At 49.9% G+C, this 15,000-nt stretch overlaps 1 protein-coding gene across 3 annotated transcripts in view; it reads left to right on the forward strand.

Annotated features, from left to right (window-relative positions):
• Positions 1 to 15,000, forward strand: part of LOC115539872 (collagen alpha-1(XI) chain) — a 43,892-nt gene that overhangs the window by 28,688 nt on the left and 204 nt on the right. For all 3 annotated transcript variants that reach the window (XM_030350727.1, XM_030350725.1, XM_030350726.1), the window contains 23 exons: positions 1 to 9; positions 191 to 298; positions 891 to 944; positions 1,086 to 1,139; positions 1,236 to 1,289; positions 1,677 to 1,730; positions 2,035 to 2,142; positions 2,774 to 2,827; positions 3,458 to 3,511; positions 3,681 to 3,734; positions 4,236 to 4,289; positions 4,426 to 4,533; positions 5,058 to 5,111; positions 5,497 to 5,550; positions 6,066 to 6,173; positions 6,300 to 6,353; positions 6,501 to 6,536; positions 6,724 to 6,777; positions 7,795 to 8,110; positions 11,270 to 11,382; positions 11,880 to 11,948; positions 13,013 to 13,246; positions 14,157 to 15,000. The exon at positions 1 to 9 is cut by the window's left edge and continues 45 nt beyond it; the exon at positions 14,157 to 15,000 is cut by the window's right edge and continues 204 nt beyond it. In XM_030350727.1, the coding sequence (XP_030206587.1) occupies positions 1 to 9; positions 191 to 298; positions 891 to 944; positions 1,086 to 1,139; positions 1,236 to 1,289; positions 1,677 to 1,730; positions 2,035 to 2,142; positions 2,774 to 2,827; positions 3,458 to 3,511; positions 3,681 to 3,734; positions 4,236 to 4,289; positions 4,426 to 4,533; positions 5,058 to 5,111; positions 5,497 to 5,550; positions 6,066 to 6,173; positions 6,300 to 6,353; positions 6,501 to 6,536; positions 6,724 to 6,777; positions 7,795 to 8,110; positions 11,270 to 11,382; positions 11,880 to 11,948; positions 13,013 to 13,246; positions 14,157 to 14,303 (2,004 nt within the window). In that variant the 3' untranslated portion in view covers positions 14,304 to 15,000. The remainder of the gene's footprint in view (positions 10 to 190; positions 299 to 890; positions 945 to 1,085; positions 1,140 to 1,235; positions 1,290 to 1,676; positions 1,731 to 2,034; positions 2,143 to 2,773; positions 2,828 to 3,457; positions 3,512 to 3,680; positions 3,735 to 4,235; positions 4,290 to 4,425; positions 4,534 to 5,057; positions 5,112 to 5,496; positions 5,551 to 6,065; positions 6,174 to 6,299; positions 6,354 to 6,500; positions 6,537 to 6,723; positions 6,778 to 7,794; positions 8,111 to 11,269; positions 11,383 to 11,879; positions 11,949 to 13,012; positions 13,247 to 14,156) is intronic.

The following is a 15,000-nucleotide window of genomic DNA, read 5'->3' on the forward strand; positions in this document are numbered from 1 at the left end:
GGCACACCGGTGAGTGGCCCTTGTCTCACCTGGGGTGGAGACACATACCACTCATTGCTACGGACCCCCATACACTTCGTCCTTCATTAGATTCAGCCAGATCAATTACCACGACATGAACCGAAGGAGCGTCGTTGTACAGTGGGCTGTGCATGAGCTCACCTCTGAGGTGGTCTGTTGTGTCTCCCAGGGGCTGGATGGAGAGCTTGGTCCCAGGGGCCAACAGGGGATGTACGGGCAGAAGGGAGACGAGGGACTCAGGGGCTTCAAGGGCTCCAGGGGGCCAATAGGATTGCAGGTAACACGGATGAGCACCAGAGCTGTTTATAATCCAGCACTATGTAGAGACATGATGTCATTACGGAGCCCTGTGTTTTATTAATACCTCCTGCGTGTCTGTTTGGGTGTGTGTGTGTGTGTGTGTGTGTGTGTGTGTGTGTGTGTGTGTGTGTGTGTGTGTGTGTGTGTGTGTGTGTGTGTGTGTGTGTGTGTGTGTGTATGTGTGTGTATGTGTTGTGTTGTGTGTCTGTGTCTGTGCCTGTGTGTGAGGTCATGTGATTGCCTGGCACGTTTGTGTGTTTGCGTGCACGCATGCGTGTGTCTGTACATCGTTGTGCGTGTATGTCCATGTGTACGTGTGTGTTGGTGTGTGTGCTTTCATTTGTGTGTGTTCCCTGTGTATGTTTTCCTGTGCCCGTGTGTGTGTGTGTGTGTATTTGTGTGTACTTACTTTTGTGTGTGTGCCCTATGTGTGTGTATGCCTGTGCCTGTTTGTGTGTGTGTGTGTATGTGTGTGTGTGTGTGTGTGTGTGTGTGTGTGTGTGTGTGTGTGTGTGTGTGTGTGTGTGTGTGTGTGTGTGTGTGTGTGTGTGTGTGTGTGTGTTTACTAGGGCATGCCAGGTCTACCAGGGGAGAAGGGGGAGAGTGGCCATGTGGGACTGATGGTGAGTCAGACATTATCTCACTGTCTTGTTTACTGGCGCGTGCACTGTGTCTGACCCAAATACAACACATTTTGCGTTATTGTTGTTGATTTACTTCCCCCCCCCCATCTAACATTCAGTTAATCTCTTCCCACCTCCCAGGGGCCTCCGGGACAGCAGGGCCCCACTGGCCCCCAGGGGCCGGTTGGAGGAATAGTAAGTGATTCACACTGAGAGATCAAAACGCCACCACAACACCTCACCGGGGCCTGTGTTAAAGAGTGCTCATATGCTGATCTCTGTGTGGCTCAGGGTCCTGCCGGCAGGCTGGGGATGATCGGGCAGCCAGGGGTTCTCGGGGAGAAGGTAAGGAACCGAGATGATGCCTTCATGATGACCAACAACTGACCCTGTTCCAGTCTTAACTATTTCCATCTTTCGGCTTTTCTCATGTCACCTCCGCATTCTGCCTGATGTATCTATTTCGCTCTGTCTCTGTCTCTGTCTCTGTCTCTGTCTCTCTCTCCCTCCCTCCCTCCCTCCCTCCCTCCCTCCCTCTCTCCCTCTCTCTCTCTCTCTCTCTCTCTCTCTCTCTCTCTCTCTCTCTCTCTCTCTCTCTCTCTTTCTCTCTCTCTCTCTCTCTCTCTCTCTCTCTCTCTCTCTCTCTCTCTCTCTCTCTCTCCTCTCTCTCTCTCTCTCTCTCTCTCTCTCTCTCTCTCTCTCTCTCTCTTTCTCTCTCTCTCTCTCTCCTAGGGAGAGGATGGAGAGTCTGGTGATCCAGGACCCGTTGGTCTGGCAGGTACAATGGTAAGATTGTGTTTGTGTTTGTATGTTTTTGTATGTGTGTGTGTGTGTGTGTGTGTGTGTGTGTGTGTGTATGTGGACGATGTATGAGTGAGACATTAAGCTAACCTGAACACAAATTATATTATGAAGTGTGTGTGTGCTCCTTTGCATCTCCAGCACCTGTGTGTGTGTGTGTATGTGGACGATGTATGAGTTAGACATTAAGCTAACCTGAACACAAATGATATTATGAAGTGTGTGTGTGCTCCTCCTCATCTCCAGCACCTTGCACGCTTCCATCCTCTTCTTTGTGTTCTTCCTCCAGGGGGGGAAGGGCGACCTGGGGGAGAAGGGAGACTCAGGCCTCCCAGGAGCAGCGGGGCCCCCAGGGGCCCGGGGCCAGCACGGGGAGGACGGGCCCAAGGGCAACTCTGTGAGGAACCGCCTGACATCGTTTTTATGCATTCGTCTCGTCTTTATTTTGAGCTTCAGCGTACCTCTTTCACCAGACCATGCAGTTTGACTCACGCTAGACAAGCATTAAGGGAATGTGATTTACAAGACACGTATAAGATCATCAAGAAGATGTAAAGGTTTTATGGAGAAATAAAGGAGGCAAGGGGGCTAACCAGGGTTTAGTATGTCCTCACAATATCCTAACTAAAGGTGCAGAGGGACTTTCTAGGCTCACAATTTGCACACACACAAGTTGCACTAGGGGTGAATTGAGGATTGACAAAGTCCTTTTGTAGGCTCCATATATAAAGCAGTGCATTTATCTACGACAAACAATCCTAATATTTTCCTCAGAAACAATACATTAAAATAATGGCTCACATCTTGGAAGAGCAAGCAGTACCATTGTTTGAAACGATGTACAAACATACTGTATAACAAAAACAAGTCACGCTCCAAGGAAAATCATTCCTTTTCAATCGAAGCTTGGACCATAACAAGACTTTACCAAGGCCTTACTTTAACCTCGAACACTTTCACTTTAAAAATTCAACCTGTCTTGTTCACTCTGTTTTAATGTCTGTCTCTCTCTCACACTCTCTCCTCAGGGTCTTATAGGTGTAACTGGTGACTCAGGCCAGCCCGGAGAAGCTGGGCCAAATGTAAGAATATCTTGTTTATTTCCCTCATTGTGTGTAGTGGCAGGTTCATTTCCATTTAGTCTTTGAGCAAACCCAATTATCCAAATAGACTTAATACTGAGGCAGAGAACAATCAAACGAAACAATCAATATCGGAGCAACTACATTAAAGTGCTGCATGTCTAAATGGAAAACAGAGAGAAAATTACGAGTGTAGAGTAGCTTTAGGAATGGGAACGCACAGTAAGATTGGTTTATTGTGTGTGTTGATTTCTTATGAGTCCATACTATAAGTCAAAGGTATTGTGAAGTTTATGACAACAATGGTTATTGCTATTATTGTGCCTCATTTGAGGAATATGATTCTTCCTTGATTTGTTGACAGAATCATCAGAAATCATTAGATTCTGACGTATTTATTACATCTATTTTATTTTATTATTTTGCTTTTTTGAATCCATTAATTGCAATTGCTTTTCGCTATTATCTCATTTGCAGAGGCCAACATGGCTTAATATGCAATTCATGGTGCCGTCCCGAGCTATCTGATCAATCTCTTACCCACCCATCGCTCGCTTGTCAAACACACCGGTGGTTTAACCAGGCCATGAGTAATCCATATCTGTGTCCCTTCCTTCCTGGGCTTCCCAGGGTGTGGATGGACTTCCCGGCACCAAGGGGGACATCGGAGACACTGGCAAAACCGTAAGCCCCCTCATCGCTCTCGCCCTCTTCATCCCGTTACACACACGCTGCTTAACATGACTCGCCTCCATCTCAGTGCTGATTAAAGATGAGTGTCGCTGTGCATGGAGGGGACTCACACCGAGTATAAACTCTGGTGCTTCTCACCGCTTCGTTTACTTTGTATCAGGGACCCCCAGGAGCATCCGGAGAGCCTGGGCCGACGGGACCGCCTGGAAGACGGGTATGTGCCTGTGTGTGTGTGTGTGTGTGTGTGTGTGTGTGTGTGTGTGTGTGTGTGTGTGTGTGTGTGTGTGTGTGTGTGTGCGTGTGTTTAGGTGTGTGTGTGTGTGTGTGTGTTTGTTTTTGTGTGCGTGTGTTTGTGTGTGTGCATGCCTGCGTAGGTTTGTCTGTGTGTGTGAATAGGTGTTTCTGTGTATATATGTGTGCATTCATGTATGTGTGCGTTTGTGTGTGTATGCGTGTGTGCCTTTGTGTGTCTTTGTGTTTGTGCGTAGGTGTTTGTGTGGGTGTGTGTGTGTGTGTGTGTGTGTGTGTCTTTGTGTGTGCGTGCGTAGGAGTGTATGTGTGTTTGTTCAAGCGTGCGTGTGTGTGTGTGTGTGTTTGTGTTTTCGTCCTAGGTACATATTTTGCATGTGTGTGTGTTTGTATTAAAGAGCACTTTATTGTACGTTTGATGTTAATGGTTTTGACAGCTTTTTAATTGCGTGTTGCTCATATTTAGGGCCACTTGGGGAAATCAGGAAAGGAGGGCAAGACAGGCATGAAAGGAACAAAGGTAAGCTGTCACATAAACACTGGCAACTCTAAAATAAAACTGTTGAAAATGATCAACATTTATAACTAGCCATTTATTTCCGACTGTCAATGTCAATCACATAACTACACAACCTGACGTCTTTTCTGTCCCTCAGGGATCACCCGGGATGGAGGGCTTCGTAGGGAAGACAGGACCCGTCGGAGCACAGGGGAACTCTGGGAAACCTGGCCCCCAGGGACTAAGAGGGATACCCGGCCCCGCAGTGAGTTCCTTCTGATCATCAGCCTCGTCAGGATTCAAGATGCAATGCTTTATTACCATAACAACTTGTTGTCAGGGATTTGCTACCGTGTTCTCATGACAGAACAACAAACTATCAGAGCATAACAGTCAGGATGCATAATAAGATGAAAAACATGTTGCACATAATTCCCACCCCATACATACATTACATTACATTCATGGGCACAGATATTGACGGTCTAAGAGGAAAGCCTGGTGCCAATTTCGAATCAACTATCTGTTGGTTTAAATTACAGTAGTAAGTGCTTTGCCTACATATAGTGCAGATGCAAAATTCATTTAGGGATCCATTTAGTAATTGGATGGTTCTGCAGTAAGTGCTGGGGAAATGGGAGGATGGTGATGATGATGATGATGATCATCATCATCATCATCATCATCATCATCATCATCATCATGGTCAGTGATAAGCCGATAGAGACCCATTGGTATTGGAGCGGTCTGATCTGACCAGCGTTCTGGTGTGTGTTGTGTGGTTAACAGGGAGAGCAGGGACTGAACGGACCTCCAGGACAGACTGGACCCCCTGGGCCAATGGTACGTTTGTATTTTTTTCATTTTAATAGACTCGCACACAGTCTGACGTTGATGTTGTCATACATCAAATCTGTCATCGTATTTATATTATTTATTTTCTGGTACTATTCTTATAAAGTGTGAAGGCCCCCACATCCTTCCAAATGATATGTACTAAATTTAAATTTCATTCCATATTTACCATACTATACATCTATATATATATATATATATATATATATATATATATATATATATATATATATATATATATATATATATATGTCGTTTTGGCAGCATTTAAATCAATGCTATGCACCACCTGCTTTAGAACATCATTCAGGAGATGATTCAGCGGTGATGTGTGAGTCATGGTTGTGACCTTGTCATGATGCCTTCCTCCCAGGGCCCTCCGGGATTACCAGGACTGAAGGGAGACCCAGGCAGGAAGGGAGACAAGGTAAACATGGGGTCTTATCGGTCTCTCTCTCTCTCTCTCTCTCTCTCTCTCTCTCTCTCTCTCTCTCTCTCTCTCTCTCTCTCTCTCTCTCTCTCTCTCTCTCTCTCTCTCTCTCTCTCTCTCTCTCTCTCTCTCTCTCTCTCTCTCTCTCTCTCTCTCTCTCTCTCTCTCTCTCTCTCTCTTTCATGCACATGTATTAACATCCATACAAACACACCTGTGCACAGAGTGACACACACACACTCACAAACACACACACACACACATGCACACGTGAGCACATGCATTTATACATGTAGAAAAATACCCTTGCAGAGTCATACACACACACACATAATACTCATCTCCCTAATGACCTTAACATTGGCTGTGGCTTGGTGTGTGTGTGTGTGTGTGTGTGTGTGTGTGTGTGTGTGTGTGTGTGTGTGTGTGTGTGTGTGTGTGTGTGTGTGTGTGTGTGTGTGTGTGTGTGTGTGTGTGTGTGTGTGTGTGTGTGTGTGCGTGCGTGTGTGTAGGGTCACGGAGGTCTGATTGGTTTAATCGGCCCACCTGGAGACGTGGGAGAGAAGGGAGACAGAGGATTGCCAGGGAACCAGGGCCTGCCGGGACATAAAGGAGACGAGGTCGGCCCCTTAATGAAACCCTCCATCTCCACAGACCTGCCTCCCTCTTCCTTAGGCGTATGTTAGTGGAGGTCCCCCCATTATTCTCATCCTCATCACTTCTCCTCCTCCCCTTGCTCGTTTCAGGGTGTAGTTGGCGGTGCCGGCCCCCACGGGCCCCCCGGCCCCCAGGGTCTGTCTGTGAGTAGAAATAAACAAACAGAGCCAACGCTGGTTCACAGCCGTCACTGGGCCATCACTGGGTGTGAGGATATGGTGTTATCAAGCTTTCTCTCGTTTCCTGTCTCCTGACTCATGCTTTTCATTTCCTCTCTGACATGTTTGCAGGGTGGGACCGGAGACAAAGGATCTAAAGGAAACCCGGTACTGTATTGCACATTTTTCTACTCATCATTCCGCTCACTCGTACATCTGCATCGGCAATATCATGTAATACATGCATCGTGCTTATTTCTGTGTGTGTGTATGTGTGTGTTTGTGTGTGCATGTGCATGTGCGTGTGTGTGGTGCGTATGTGTGTGTGTGTGTGTGTGTGTCTCCTTGTGCCTAGGGTCCTATCGGGCCCAGAGGGGACAATGGTCCCGCTGGGCCTCCAGGCCAACCAGTGAGTACTGGCTTCAAATAGCTGCACTATGTTTAAAGTTAAGTCTCTTGCCAATATGGTGTCTCTCATCCCTTTGTTGTTACCTGCCTCCTCCACTTTACCCAACACCCTCATCATCTGTATCCTCCCTTCACTTCGCCGCCCACCTGTCTGTTCTGGGTTATGCTCTCTTTCATCACTCCTCCTTCCTATGGCTTCACCTGCGCTGCAACTCTTCCCTCTTGTCCTTAACTGCTCTGTTTTCGATTCCCCACCCATTCTTCCTGTACTCCTCTTCCTCCTCTCTCTCTCCTCTCCTCCTCTCACCTCTTCCCCGGTCGACTCTCCTCTTCTCCTCTTCTACTCTCCCTTCCTTCTCCTCTCTTTCTCCTCATCTCTCCTCTCCTCTCTATCTCCCCCCTCCTCATCTCCTCTCCACTATATCACCCCTCTCCTCATCAACCCCTATCCTCCTCCTCTCCACCCTCCTCCTCCTCTCCCCCTCTCCTTTTCTCCTCCACACTCTCACTTCCCATCTCCCATCTCCTCTCTTTCTCCTCATCTCTCCTCTCCTCTCTATCTCCCCTCTCCTCCTCCCCTCTCCCCCTCCCCTCCTCCCCTCTCCTCCTCCTGTCCCCCCCCTCCTCCCCTCCCCCTCTCCTCCTCCCTCTCCCCCTCCCTCCTCCCCTCTTCTCCCCCCTTCCCCTCTCCCCTCCCTCCTCCCCTCTCTATCTCCTCCTCCCCTCTCCTCCTCCCCTCCCCTCCTCCCCTCTCCCCCTCCCCTCCTCCCCTCCCCTCCTCCCCTCTCCCCCTCCCCTCCTCCCCTCTCCTCCTCCTGTCCCCCCCCCTCCTCCCCTCCCCCTCTCCTCCTCCCTCTCCCCCTCCCCTCCTCCCCTCTTCTCCCCCCTCCCCCTCTCCCCCTCTCCTCCTCCCCTCTCTATCTCCTCCTCCCCTCTCCTCCTCCCCTCCCCTCCTCCCCTCTCTATCTACTCCTCCCCTCTGCTCCTCCCCTCTCCCCCCTCCCTCCCTAACCTCCAGGGCCGACCTGCGGTGGGCATGGCCCCTCTGTCCGAGGTGTGGAGGAGGCGGCGGGCCCCCAGCCTCGTGGACGGTGCGTCCCTGGGGGAGGCGGACGGCGGGCAGGAGCAGGAGGAGGGCTTCCAGGGGGACCAGGCGGTGACGGAGGGCCGGGGGCCTGTGGTGGCCGGCCAGCAGCAGGGCATGCCCGAGGTCTTCGCCTCCCTGTCCTCCATGAGGGTGGAGGTGGAGGGCCTGAGGAACCCCATGGGGACCTTCCACAGCCCCGCCCGCACCTGCAAGGAGCTCCACATGCTGAACCCGGCCCTCACAGACGGTAGGGGGCACGCACAGACGGCCGCAGAATGCCCTGTAGATGGGAAGATGAGAGTTGGGTTCTTTACTTTGAGGTGTTTGTTCACATGAAATGTAAAGAAACTCAATGTTTGTCATCCAATAACAACGATTTAATTCCATCGAGTCTGGTAATAGCAATTTATTTACGGCTGAGTAACAAACAAACATGAGGCAAGCACCAATGGGGACTGAGGTTCTTAAATGAACACTGAACAGGCGAGGGATGAAGTGGGAGAAATTAAAGGTTTAAGAGTTAAGGCTGAGGTGGGCAATTTGTAGGAACCTGCCAGAGTAAACTAGATTTGGAAGGCATCCAACTAAAAATAAACCCAACCCTTCCTTCAACCCCAGGTTGCCAGATATTAATAAAACTGACACACAACCACAGCCTGCTGCAGCCATACTAACTAAGATCGTACTGGATTTGACCCGACCCTAAAAAGCCTCGTCCTCTTTCGAAAAAGCTCCATGACTATGGAGGTAGATTTGTGTCTTTATTATGCAATCAAAAATAATAGGTTTGAGAGCAAAACTTTCCAAACTGCAATAAAAAAATAGATTTGAGAGCAAAACTATCGACACTGCAATCAAAAAAATGTTTTATTGCAAGATAAATTAATGTGATAAAAAAAATATTAATGGGAATCCAAAAGTTTTATTTGCAAACCCAAAAGTTTTGTTTGCAAATCCAAAAGTTTTGTTTGCGAATCCAAAAAATTTGTTTGCGAATCAAAAAGCTTTGTTTGCGAATCCTAAAGTTTTGCTTGCGAATCCAAAAGCTTTGCTTGCTGTTGAGCTGAATCTCGTGGGCGGGGGCCTACGCCGAAAGATGTAAGACCCGTCTCTATTGGCCAGTCTCGATCGGAGTGACAGCTTGGCAACATCCGAAAAGCCGCTGCCCCCCGACCGCCTCCAGAAGCAGATTGTCGGCCTGACGGACAGGGTGTTCGTTTGTGCCTCTCAATTCGTGGCGGCGGTCAACAACATCGCCCTGCTCTCCTCTGCCATGGTCTCCTTGTCGGCTGACAGGGAGGCCTACGGGATTTTTCAGGGCGCGCAAGTGCGCGCGCAAGCGCGCGCACGGGACAAGCCCATAAGGCAAAGCCTAGACGGCGTAGCCTACATGAAATAGAACTCCCTCTCTCGTTACCAACTGTGGATGTTGCCAAGCTGTCACTCCGATCGAGACTGGCCAATAGAGACGTGTTTTACATCTTTCGGCGTAGGTCCCGCCCACGAGATTCAGCTCAACAGCTAGCAAAGCTTTTGGATTCGCAAGCAAAACTTTAGGATTCGCAAACAAAGCTTTTTGATTCGCAAACAAAACTTTTGGATTCGCAAACAAAACTTTTGGATTTGCAAACAAAACTTTTGGGTTTGCAAACAAAACCTTTGGATTCCCATTAATATTTTTTTTATCACATTAATTTGTCTTGCAATAAAAATTTTTTTGATTGCAGTGTCGATAGTTTTGCTCTCAAATCTATTTTTTGATTGCAGTGTGGAAAGTTTTGCTCTCAAACCTATTTTTTGATTGCAGTGTGGAAAGTTTTGCTCTCAAACCTATTATTTTTGATTGCATAATAAAGACACAAATCTACCTCCATACATGACCAGAGCATGGTTGAAACAAGGGTACATCTTGAAGATGCATTTGAAACATGGAGACAGCTCAGAGGTCTGAAGGATTTCCTGAGCTGGTTTATAATTTAATTAATATAAAGTGAAAGGTATACATTAGCCGATCGGCTTACACTATAAGAGAAGGAGAAGGAGGATGCCAGATTTCCCCGCCGAATCTGGCAACCCTGGCTACAGTGCACTGCAGCCAGGGATGCCAGATTAGCTGGAAAATTTGGCAACACTGCTCGTCGTCACTTATCAATGTCAAATAAAATAGAACCACTGCGCTTGTCTCGAAATATAATGTTGCACAGGGTTCGTCTTTTGTTCAGTGTACTCAACCTGGCAACCCATGTGAGTTTCAAATCTGGGGAGGAGGAGGAGGAGGAGGAAGAGAAGGTGGGGGAGGAGGAGGAGGTGGAGGAGGAAGAGAAGGAGGGGGAGGAAGAAAAGGAGGGGGAGGAGGAGGTGGAGGAGGGGGAGGAGAAGGAGGGGGAGGAGGAGGAGGTGGAGGAGGAAGAGAAGGAGGGGGAGGAGGAGGAGGTGGAGGAGGAGGAGAAGGAGGGGGAGGAAGAAAAGGAGGAGGAGGAGGAGGTGGAGGAGGGGGACGAGGAGGGGGAGGAGGAGGACGGGGAGGAGGAGGGGGAGGGGTAGAAGGGGGAAGGGGAGGGGGCGAGAGGGGGGCCAGCTCTCTCCAATAGCGTGGATTTGCGCCCCAGGTTGGGCTCCCTGTGCCTGGACATCAGAGGGCCTTATTAATAGGTGAACCCCCCCGCGGGCTCCTTTAGCGGGCTGCCAGGGAGCAGATAGCAGCAGCAATAGTGGTAGCAGTAGAGGGCGCCGGGCAGCACATAGGAAGCAGGTCAGGGGCTTCTGTGGAAATGGTTTTCGCCGGATGAGGAGTGGCGAGGAGACGGGCAGCCCGTGACGTGATGTTTCATTCAGCCTCGGGCCCTAAAATCACCACGCTCTCTCACAGCTTCACTACATCCTCTTTCTGTGTGTGTGTGTGTGTGTGTGTGTGTGTGTGTGTGTGTGTGTGTGTGTGTGTGTGTGTGTGTGTGTGTGTGTGTGTGTGTGTGTGTGTGTGTGTGTGTGTGTGTGTGTGTGTGTGTGTGTGTCTCTCTCTCCCTGTCTCTCTTGCTCTAACTCTCTCTCTCTCTCTCACGCTTTCGCTCTGACAGGCTATGTATTTTCTTGCAGCTTCTCCCTTGTGTTTGTAACTTCTTGCTTCCCTTTCTGCCACTGCAGGCTACATCCTTTGCCTCTGTTGAAAATGATGTATTGTAAATCCCCACTCTCCATCTCCCACTCCCCTCTCTCTCTCTTCCCTCTCTCTCTATCTCCCCCTCTTTCTCTCTCGCTCTCTCTCTCTCTCTTTCTCCCCCTCTCTCTCTCCCCCTCTTTCTCTCTCTCTCTCTCTCTCTCTCTCTCTCTCTCTCTCTCTCTCTCTCTCTCTCTCTCTCTCTCTCTCTCTCTCTCTCTCTCTCTCTCTCTCCCCCCTCTCCCTCTACAGGTGAGTATTGGATAGATCCTAACCAGGGTTGCCATAGAGACTCCTTCAAGGTGTTTTGTAATTTCACCGCACAAGGAGAGACTTGCTTGCACCCTGACAAGAAGTTCCAATCGGTGGGTTTACACACACACACACACACACACACACACGCACACGCACGCACGCACACGCACGCACGCACACACACACACACACACACACACACACACACACACACACACACACACACACACACACACACACACACACACACACACACGCACACACACAGATAATGACAAACACGCACAATTATATAGACAAGCACACATGCATGCATATAAACCGATAGACACACACACACATCGACAGAGATACAGACTCACTCACATGCATACACGCACTTAGACACATAGAGACACATACAAAAATATGGACACCGACGAATAGTCACTCACAAGAGCTAATTAAAAACATTACTATGGAAATAGAGTTGATGGAATCTTTTTTTGCATTGGCTCTATTACACAATTGTAAATTAGTTATGAACAATTTAATTGGTATCTCATAGCTCAAGTCATTAGCTTCTCATTGCCTGCTGTGTTTTCTTTCTACTGTTTTATTCTGACAGGTGAGGCTGGCAGGCTGGAAGGGAGAGAAGCCTGGGAGCTGGTACAGCACCTTCCGCAAGGGAAAACAGGTAAAGTCCTCCACTGTCTTCCTTTATATCGCTATAGCAGACGCTTTTCTCCAAGCAGCTTACAGAGAGAAATCCTTTTCACTATTGAGCTCTTAAGCAGGGAGGGAGTTCGGCTTCTTGCTCAAGCTTTCCTCCAGGTACGCTATGGACATTTCGATTTGAACCCACACCCTTTGGGGTTAGGGGCAATCACCCTAGCCACCCTAGGGCTGGACTGTGTTCCTATCTACTGCCAACAGGTAGACTGCAGACATTGGGGTAATGACGAACTAACTCGGAATGGTCCGGTATCTGTTATTCCCTACATCACTCTGTTCTCTCTCTTGAATCAAATCTTTAAAGGGCTTTGTTGGCATGGACAGCCTACATTTACATTGCCGAAACACAAAAATGCAGAAAATCCTGAAAGATAAATGATCCAAAAATGTCTCTCTCTCTCTTTCTCCCTTGCTCTCGTTCGTTTTCATTCTCTCTCTCCCCCTCTTGCACTCTCTGTTGCTCTCGCTCTCTCTTTTTCCCCTCTCCCCTTCTCTCCATCCCTCTCACCCCCTCTCTCTCTCCCTCCCCCTCCCTCCCTCCCTCACTCCCCCCTCCCTCTTTCTCTCTCCCCCACCTAACCCACCCTCTCTCTCTCTCCCCCTCGCTCTCCTTCCCCCTCTCCCTGCCTCCCTCTCTCCCTCTAAACCTCCCCCCCCTCCCTCACTCTCTCTCCCCCCCCTCCTCACTCCCTCTCTCTCTCTCCCCCTCTCTCTCCTTCCCCCTCTCTCTCTCCCCCTCTCTCTCTCCCCCTCTCTCTCCTTCCCTCTCTCTCTCTCCCCCTCTCTCCCTGCCCCCCCTCACTCCCGCTCACCCCTCTCTCTCTCTCTCCTTCCCCCTCTCTCTCTCCCCCTCTCTCTCTCCCCCTCTCTCTCCTTCCCTCTCTCTCTCTCCCCCTCTCTCCCTGCCCCCCCTCACTCCCGCTCACCCCTCTCTCTCTCTCTCCTTCCCCCTCTCTCTCTCCCCCTCTCTCCCTGCCCCCCCTCCCCCCCTCCCCTCACTCCCGCTCACCCCTCTCCCTCCACCAGTTCTCCTACTCCAGCTCCGACGGGCTCCCGGTGCACGTGGTGCAGCTGACCTTCCTGAAGCTGCTGAGCGCCACGGCCAAGCAGAGCTTCACCTACCACTGCCTCAACTCGGCCGGCTGGCTGGACACGGCCGGCGTGGGCCACCGCCGCGCCCTGCGCTTCCGCGGCTCCAACGGCGAGGAGCTGACGCACGAGAACGCGCACTACATCGACGCCACGTACGACGGCTGCCAGGTGGGTGGCGGCGACACGTGGACCACGGGGCGCGACGATCGCCACGACGTGGGAAGCGGGATGATAGGGTTTCTTTTTGTTTTTGTGGGAGGGTGTTTCTGTGTTTTTTTTACCTGCTATTTAGTTATTTAGTGCAACCCTTTTTTCCAAAGTGATTTATTTTTATGCGTTGTATCCACGGGCTGGACGGTGGTTGGACATTTTAGATCGATGGAAATGTTATGACAATGCGGTGCACGTTTCGCCATGGTACAGAGACGTGGAACAAAATACCCTAATAATACATTCCTACACAACACAAGACACGTACAGAAGCATTCGAAATAGTGCTCCGGGCTGTTTGTTTGACTAGGGAGCGGGATCATTGATCAAAGGCTGAAGAAGGGACTCCTTGTTTGGGTTCCGCCCAGAACCTCTTTCGGGCTGGGAGTCAGACAGCCATACCACTAGACTACCCTGTGTCCGGTGTCCTGTGTTCTGTGTCCTGTGTCCGGTGTCCTGTGTTCTGTGTTCTGTTTTCTGTGTCCTGTGTTCTGTGTTCTGTGTCCTGTGTTCTGTGTCCTGTGTCCTGTGTCCTGTGTCCTGTGTCCTGTGTTCTGTGTTCTGTGTCCTGTGTCCTGTGTCCTGTGTCCTGTGTCCTGTGTCCTGTGTTCTGTGTCCTGTGTCCTGTGTTCTGTGTTCTGTGTCCTGTGTTCTGTGTTCTGTGTCCTGTGTCCTGTGTTCTGTGTTCTGTGTCCTGTGTTCTGTGTTCTGTGTCCTGTGTCCTGTGTTCTGTGTTCTGTGTCCTGTGTTCTGTGTCCTGTGTTCTGTGTTCTGTGTTCTGTGTCCTGTGTTCTGTGTTCTGTAGACCCGGTCTATCAGACCCCTGTACCACTAGACTACCATCTGTCCTGTGTTCTGTGCTCTGTAGACCCGGTCGGGCCAGGAGAGGACTGTGTTGGTGTTGGACTCCCCCATGTCCGAGACCCTCCCCATCTTGGACGTGGCCGTGTCCGACTTTGGGAACGGGAACCAGAAGTTCGGCTTCCAGGTGGGCCCGGTTTGCTATGGCGGTTAAGCACTACAGCCCCCCACCGCAACCCACCACCACCACCCCCATCCAGCCCTTCATTCCACCACCACCACCACCACCACCACCACCACCACCACCACCACCACCTCCAGCCCCTCATTCCACCACCCCAACCGGATGCAAAAGCAAAAGAACAAGGGGGACATGGACACTTCTTCTTCATCAATACGCAGGGAAAATACATCCACGTCCCCCCCCCCCCCCCGAAAACCCCATATTTATAAGGCAGATCCTACCTTGAACAGTGTTCCTCCATTCACGCAATTGCTCTCACTTCCTGTTAATGTTTTTGTACCGACGCTGCCTTCGTTCCACGTGTTTGCCTCACGTTCTCCGCTCTCACTTGCTCATTAGCATAGATTCCTCATACATAATTCATCCTTTATAACAATGCTAATGAGAGTTATTTAATAACGAGTTCTATAGCTGCTCTTTTTGAACGGAGTTAAGTGTGGCTCTCCACGCATCCACCAGCCCCATTGATCCATGGGCTTAGCTTCTTATTTATTCATCTCTCTATTCATTCACGGAATTGCACAACCCCACTTGTTCACGCGGTGGGGGAGAACACAGGAGAGTCAGTAGGACGTTATGAACACAAAACGGCGTTACTATCACACCTCACAATGTCGAGTCGCCCGTTCACTATAAATGATTGTTTATATTTGTGTCGTTGTATTGC

The sequence above is a fragment of the Gadus morhua genome, chromosome 3 (assembly GCF_902167405.1).
Source record: "Gadus morhua chromosome 3, gadMor3.0, whole genome shotgun sequence".
In the NCBI taxonomy this organism is placed as follows: Eukaryota; Metazoa; Chordata; class Actinopteri; order Gadiformes; family Gadidae; genus Gadus; species Gadus morhua.